Source organism: Bison bison, unplaced genomic scaffold (assembly GCF_000754665.1).
Source record: "Bison bison bison isolate TAMUID 2011002044 unplaced genomic scaffold, Bison_UMD1.0 scf7180017864201, whole genome shotgun sequence".
NCBI lineage: Eukaryota > Metazoa > Chordata > Mammalia > Artiodactyla > Bovidae > Bison > Bison bison.
In genome coordinates, this window is record NW_011494773.1 from 3,202,471 (window position 1) to 3,210,210 (window position 7,740).

Sequence of the window (7,740 nt, forward strand, 5' to 3'; positions counted from 1 at the left end):
CTAGACTGTATCAGGATAAACTGTAACTCCAGTAAGTTTTCCCTCAAGTTTCATTTTGTTCTTTAAAAAAGAAAACTGACTTTATTTTATTTACTGTTTTATGAGCTGTTTTTCATTTGAATTATTTTATTTTTTTGACGATGGAGTTGGGGGGAACTGGGGTTGACAAGCTGAAGGGCTGGGGTGATGATTTGGGCTGAGTGTGGCCCAAGATGTGGTTTCTAGATCAAGGCAGGTCCTTTCTTCTTTCCTTGCATTGGTTCTATATGCAGAAAAGGAGGAAAGGGCACCTGGCTAATGAAATAGCTTGAAAATGAATTGAAATGGTAATCTGTTGTTTTGGGAAAATAACTCTCAGGGCTGGACAAAAAAGTGTTAGAGCAACCATAATGCACTTCTCCACTACCGAAAACTTCAGAAAATGAAAGCAGGTTTCATGACCCACAAGGTGGCTGCCAACTCTGACATTTCTTTCCTGGCATATATTGCTATAGGGTTGAACTTTCTGTTTGTTTTTTTTTTTTGTAGGAGGGCGGGCACAGCATTGCTCTTGGTAATAATGCAACGTATTAACCAAAGACTTGAGACACGTTCATTTTAACCAAAGACTTGAGATGCATTCTAGTTCTTCTGAATAAAGAATGGCAGATTATTATTTTTACCTTATCCTATTTAAACATTCCACCTCTTGAAGAAGGATCTTAATGAGGGACAGGCTGAATACTACTCACACATTTCTTCCTTTGTCTGAGAAATGCACATTAACTTGAGTCATGAAGTAGGAGAATAGAAGGAGAAAGAGGAAAGATGGATGTGAAGGAAAGATAGGACCAGTTGATAAAAGAAAGAAAGAAATATACTTTTGAGTCCTACAGCATGTCATATAGGCAAGGCAGTTAAGTAATAATTAGGCAACTTGGGTAATCGGTTAGGGCGATTAGCTACAACAGGCAGTCCCAACACTTCAGTGGCTCAACAGAAAGATTTCATTCTTGTTCGGTCAGTCTCATACCAGTTGAGCAGCTCTCCTGGTCAGTTCTCTTCAAAGAAATAATTCAGGCATCTAAGATTCTTTCATGACTTGGGTTCAACTACCTTGGAGTTATTTCTTTACTTCCAGTTGTTCCCACAGGGAAGAGAGAGAGAGAGAGCTTGGGTGGTTATGCAGCGTGTTTTATTGCTTTGCCTAAAAATGCCATACATCCCTTCTGTTCATATTTTGTGAGATGTAGCTCCATCTTAAACTCAAAGGAAGTTGAGAAATACAGTCTCTGTGTGAAGCAGGAAGACAAAGTTGGATTGATGAAGCATCTCAGTTCAGTCGCTCAGTCGTGTTCAACTCTTTGTGACCCCATGGACTAGAGCACACTGAGCTTCGCTGTCTATCACCAACTCCTGGAGCTTGCTCAAACTCATGTCCATGGAGTCGGTGATGCCGACCCGACGTCACCAACTCAATGAAGCATCTAGCACATATAATTCTCAGTATTATGTCCTCATTTTTTGCTTCTTTCCTTGCTAGTTTGTTGCTGTAGGAACAAACTCAAAAAAAGGAAGTAATCGTTTACATTTCATTGACTTGTTTATCTCATCCTTTAAAAAATTTTAAAGGTGTTAGCTGGCTTAACCTTCTTTCTTGGGAGATACACTATTAAGATGACCAACTAATAAAGCCCAAATCCATTTCTTAGAGGTAAATGTTCCATACAAATGAATAACAAAAAGAAATGTAAAAATAAAAAATCGATATAAACAACAACTTCTTAAAGTAGAGTGCTTTCTGCTTGTCTTGGCATCACTGTCAGTTAATTTAAGCAATATCCTATTTTGCTGTGTTTAAACATTTCTAATTAGCCAGAAATTTCTCCTGATATTTAGATCATTACAAATCTAATTGAAACATCCATTTTCTCCAAAGACTGGCATTTTCTCTTTAAGTAGCTTTATTGAGATATAATTTCTATACCGCAAAATTCATCCATTGTAAGCCTGCAATTCAGCAATTTTTTTTTTTAATTTCTAGGATTGTCCAAATATCACCATAGTCACATCTTTAGAACATTTCCAGCACTCCCCAAATTTCTCTTATGTCCTTTTGCAGTTAATCCTTGTGCATTCCCATAGTCCAACACAGCTGTTGGTCTGCTTTTGGCTCTATAATTCTGTCTTTCCTGGACATTTTATATAAGTTGAATCATATAGCATGTAGTCATTTGTGTTTGGACTAAATACAGTGTATCTATGAAAAGTTTTGTCTTTTCATTTTGCATTAGTTTCCAGAAGGAACTAAAATGAAAGTTGAGCATGAAGGTAAAAAAACCTCATCCAAAGTTGAAGCTGGCATCTTCTGGCTGCAGGGACTTATTTGCAGAGCAGAGAACTGAGGGAGCTATTTGATCAGGATATCAGGGCTGGCTTTTTGTGTTCTAGTCAAACTTTATCTTACATTTAACTCCATATATTCCATCTGTTTAGCCATGGAGAGTCATCACAAGACAAGTTCCTGGGTTCTTTCTCCTGGGAAGATGATGATTATTCTACAGATGTCAGCAGATTTCCTAAGCCAGACAAACGATTTTCTATTCAGAGCCACTAACACCAGCATTGAGAGGAAATGCAGGGAAAGATGTGTTTCCAACTTTGATCACAGAATAGAAACAGTAAGACTGGTTTAAATCAATATTTAGGTAAAGAGCCAAGACTGGATTTTGAAAATTTGATTTTGAATTCTCATGATAAATCTGTAACATACTAAGGAGGTTACTTTTGTTGAAAGCATGGAAGAAAGAACACATAGTGCTTGCTCCTGGCATCCAGGCTGAAGAGAAACACATACAGACACACACACAGAGACACACACACACAAGTTCTTCAAACTAATCTAAAGATCTTTACTACTAAGATGGGTAGATATGTACCCAGGATAATGTAGAGTTATAACGCAAATGTGATTCATTTTCTTGAAGTTAATTTTAATTGTTGATTTGGAATAAATACTTGAAAGCAAAGTGAAACAATGCAGAAGAATGAAAATAAGCATGAACCTTATTTAATATGTAAATCTTCTTTTATGTTTTAAGAAAAAGAATAAGAATTCAAAGACATATAATTTTTATTGTGTATTTTATTTTATTGTGTATCTTCTCTATTCCATTCCCAGCTTTATTGGCACTTGAGTGGAAAAGTTTGAGATTACACAGCTAAATGCTGAGGTAAAAGAGACAAAGGGGACTAGAACTTCTAAACCCCTCTTTTTAATCACATGATATCAAAATTCATAGTTCAGCCTGTTACAGAATGTCAAGTTGTTTCTGTAATAGGTGTGCGGATCCTGTCTCTTACACAGTTTTTCACTGTAACAGTACAAGAAATAAGATTGATTTCCAGCTGAGTGTGAGAAGGAGATTCTTACCCCTGAGATCCAGCTGCCATTTCAATAGCAGTCTTAAGGGGTAATGGCTCAAGTTTCTAAACAAATTTTTTTTTCTCTCTTGAAGTGACACGGTAAATCAAACTTTAACTAAGTTTAAATACAAGTTCATAAGCTCTTCCCGTATTTCTTTTTAGAATCCCTGTCTTGTAAAGAAATCAGGTAAAATACTGAATGACATTAGCAGTTTTTCTTTTTTTTAATCTGCCTCAAAATATTGTTTGTTCTGGAGAATGGCTGCCTCCAAGGGTTTGTGTGACTGTCTTTTTAACAGAGAGAGAGAGCATGAAAAAGAAGGACCGTCTTCCAATGTGAGGAGAAAGCCACTGAACATGAAAGAAGGCGGTGGTCTCCAAAGCCTTTTCCTTTCGGCTTTGGTGCCGGGTGCTTCTGTCAGTAACTGACCCAGCTCCCTGATGAGGGTTTCCAAGTGGCAGAAACAATCAGGTTCTCTGCCTTTCTCCCTTTCTTACCTTCTCTTTTCCAGTACTTTGTCTTTCTCCATAACACCTATGATAGCATTACTCATTCCAAATCTTCCTAGCCCTGCTTTCCCAGTCCTGCAAGAATACCACACCATGAATTCTTCTCCAGCTGCCATCATTAGACATTTGTTAGAGAGCATGCCAATCAGAGTCTTTGGTTGAACTGGGGACATTGCTGGGTTTGATAGATTCATCTGACAGGGATATTTAAAATTAAGTAGTAAAGAAATTTCCAGTCTAGAATTGACTTTAAAATTGCCAAAGAGCAACAGAGTTGGCAGTCATCACGGTGGGTTGAACTCCAGGGTGCCCTGGAGCGCAGCTAAAGAAAACAGGGCTGCTTTCTGGGAATTTCTGGAGGAAGTCACCATCCCCTATGGTTCCAGTTCCATGAGGCTGGCTGTACCTAGGAGGCACGTGGTTCTGCAAACAGGTATGAGCTTCTTGTTGATTTCATGGGTGTTTGCTTGGATGAAAGTCTGGAAAATGGTTTGTGGCCTTTCACCTTGTCTGATTGGGACTCTGGCCTCCAGGTTCCTAATGCCTCCTTCATCCCATCCCTTGTGAGTCCTGTGTTGTCTGAATGAATGCAGTGACTTCATGTGGATTAAATATGAGTGTAGCAAGAATGAATGTGTGTTGTGCTAAGTCGCTTCAGTCATGTCTGACTCTTTGCAACTCCATGGGCTGTAGCCCGCCAGGCTCCTCTGTCCATGGGATTCTCCGGGCAAGGATTCTGGAGTGGGTTGCCATGCCCTCCTCCAGGGGACCTTCCCAACCCAGGGACTGAATCCACATCTCTTACATCTCCTGCCTTGGCAGGCAGGTTCTTTACAACTAACGCCATTTGGGAAGTCCAGCATGAAATAATATAGTGGACACAAATTAATGAATACCAATTCCCCCCTCCTTTTTTTTTTTTTCCAATCTTTCTCTCTCAAAGGCTAATTCTTCTGTGATCACTTTCTCATTCTTTCTGAAAAGGGGGGGCATATATCACATGAAAATTGTGAATTCCATGCATATGCCTGATTATTTAGGTATATGTAGACCTCCCCCTAAGTTGCTTTCAACTTGAAGACTTAACTGATTCATCTGTGACAAGGTTAATTTTTTCTTCTTCACATAGAGGAGAAAAGAAACAATGTCACGCAAAAATATACTGACCTGAAATCACTGAAGCACCGCATGTAGTCATTTGTGTCTTTTATAATCTTGTCCACGTCCCACAGACTGAGTCTGTTGTCTTTGAATCACAGAGACGCACAATAATGTAAGATCTGAAAGAAAATAACATCACAAGGATATGGTCTCTCCAAATCATATCTCTGAAAACTACTAGTATTTATCAATACTAAATATTCCTTCTGTTGCACCTGCTCGTCTAGCACCTGTTCTTTGTTTTCCGCCCTTGCTTCTTGGCCTTGAGTTTCCAAGCAGACTCAATGCCAGTGTTTTGGCAAAGTCAACAAGGTGTGGGTGGCTTTGCTTCATTTAGGCATGGCTTGGTGAACTCCAGTTTATTACACTTGACTTCTGGTTTTCTTCTCTTTTTCTCTGTCTCCCCTGCCTAGGTACTAGAATAAATTGCATCATCTTTAGGCCTGGTTTATCAAGAAATCCCAGAGCTGACTTGCTCAGCTCATCCCTTCAACTCAGAAATACTTCTCTCGCATCCACCAGGAAGGCTAACCTCTTCACTCTTAAAAGTTTTCTCAGAGGGAAATTGTGGTCTTTTTGGTATCCATTCCAAGGTTTGGATCACCTCTGCTGTGAGCCTGACCATACCGCTTTTCCCAGTAGAGTTTTAGTGGAGACAGAAAAATCACAAAGCAGAATCTTATGTACAGTAATGTGTTATTATCTACCAAACTACCGGCATCACACCAGAGACTTTCTATTTCTATAATAAATGGTTGTGCTGTACTTCAGCATTCATCAAAACCTGAGTTTTAAAAGATAACACATACTTTTGTTTCTCTTTGGAAGGTTTTATGTTTCTTGTGACATACGAAACACCTCATATGTAAGTTTATTAACAGTATCAATAGTAGGCGGATTTGAGTATGCTCATAGGCTGCTTCCTAAATATTTAATAGGAAATGCTTAATAAATATTCAGACTGCATTTATTTTAAAATAGTTTAAACATTGTAGAGGGAACAAAAGGCAATGTTGCAAAAATTCTCCGTCGTATCCCTAATTTTAGTCCCCCAGTTTCCAGGCGCAAGCTAAAGTATCAGTACTTTAACATTGTTTCAGAGGCAATCGATATGAGTGTGAAATGTTATTATCATGTTCTCCATAGTAATTACCACAGTTATTACCACATTCTCCCCTCCTCTTTGTCTTCCTTCTGCTTAGCACAATGGTAACACATTTTTCTGAATCTTGCCTTTTTTCCCCCACAGAATGTCTTAGGGACTATTCCCTATAATAGGAATGTAAAGACCTACTTTATTCTTTTCAATAGTCACATAATGTCACATTTTATGGAAGTATTATATTTGATTAAATCAGTACCTTACTGTTAAATGTTCAGATTTTTTCTCAGATTTTTCACTACTAAAAGTGAGAAAATACACGCTCTTGTTCACCAGTCTTTGAGTTCATGTACGGCAACATCTGTTAGTTAAATCCCTAAAGGTAAAGTTACTAGGTCAACAGGTAAGTACATAACAAAAATATTGATAGATATTGCCAAATTGCATTCCCAAGAGGTTGTCCAGATTTATATCACCCTTGCCAAATACTTCATATTATCAAATTTCTTGTTCATTTTCTCCAACTACTTTTTTACAATGTGACTGTCACATATTCAAGCAGTGACCCACTCACAGACCTTTACCTTCCATTCTTTCACTTCTTCAGATACCTGCACGGACAAATGGCATTCAAAGTCTTGGTGACCATTTATACCAGAAATATTTTAATGGAAATCTGCTGCAGCAGCATTTGATAATTTGCTAATCTTTTTTTTTTCCTAGTAAAAGGGATGTTGTAGAAAAGTGGTAGTATGTTACAGTTGTTTTGTGTTATTATCTTCTTGTACTTCTGCTTGTCTATGTTGGAATCCCAGCAAAGAGAGGCATTTAAGTACCATTACAAAGAGCAAGAAGGACTCTGGAGCTAAATAGCCTGGGCTCAACCTTTTCATTCTATACTGCTAATGAACTATGTGCCTGTGGACAACTGACTTTAACCCTCAGTTCCCTCATTTGTAAAACGGGCATGATTACCGTGCCTACGTCTTTGAGCAAGCCCAGAACTAATGTCTGGTGTTGATGAGGATGACTAATCCTGTCAGCGTATACTCCTGTAATAAAAGGTGACCTTTTTTCTTGAAGATATTCTATTTTATCCAAGCCATCTTCTACTTTATTTTTTATCCTTTTAAATTTTATTATGGGTGTATAATTGCTTTGCAATGTTGTGTTAGTTTCTGCTGCCTAATAGAAAAGATGATCTGTTGAGAACTGTTTTTGTTTAAGAATAGATATATATGTGTTCTTTTATATATATATATATATATATTTGTAATTATATATATATAAATAATTTTATGTATTTATTTGTGTCTATGCCGGTTTGATGAAAGTGAAAGAGAAGAGTGAAAAAGTTGGCTTAAAGCTCAACATTCAGAAAACTAAGATCATGGCATCTTCTCCCAGCACTTCATGGGAAATAGATGGGGAAACAGTGTCAGACTTTATTTTTTTGGGCTCCAAAGTCACTGCAGATGGTGACTGCAGCCATGAAATTAAAAGATGCTTACTCCTTGGAAGGAAAGTTATGACCAACCTAGATAGCACATTAAAAAGCAGAG

General features: G+C 37.9%; 1 protein-coding gene across 4 annotated transcripts in view; it reads left to right on the forward strand.

Moving 5' to 3' along the window:
- Positions 1 to 7,740, forward strand: part of NRXN3 (neurexin 3) — a 1,738,382-nt gene that overhangs the window by 623,152 nt on the left and 1,107,490 nt on the right. For 3 of the 4 annotated variants that reach the window (XM_010844398.1, XM_010844400.1, XM_010844401.1), the window contains one exon: positions 5 to 31. The exons of the other annotated variant lie outside the window; for it this stretch is intronic. In XM_010844398.1, the coding sequence (XP_010842700.1) occupies positions 5 to 31 (27 nt within the window). The remainder of the gene's footprint in view (positions 1 to 4; positions 32 to 7,740) is intronic. 4 annotated transcript variants of the gene reach the window in all.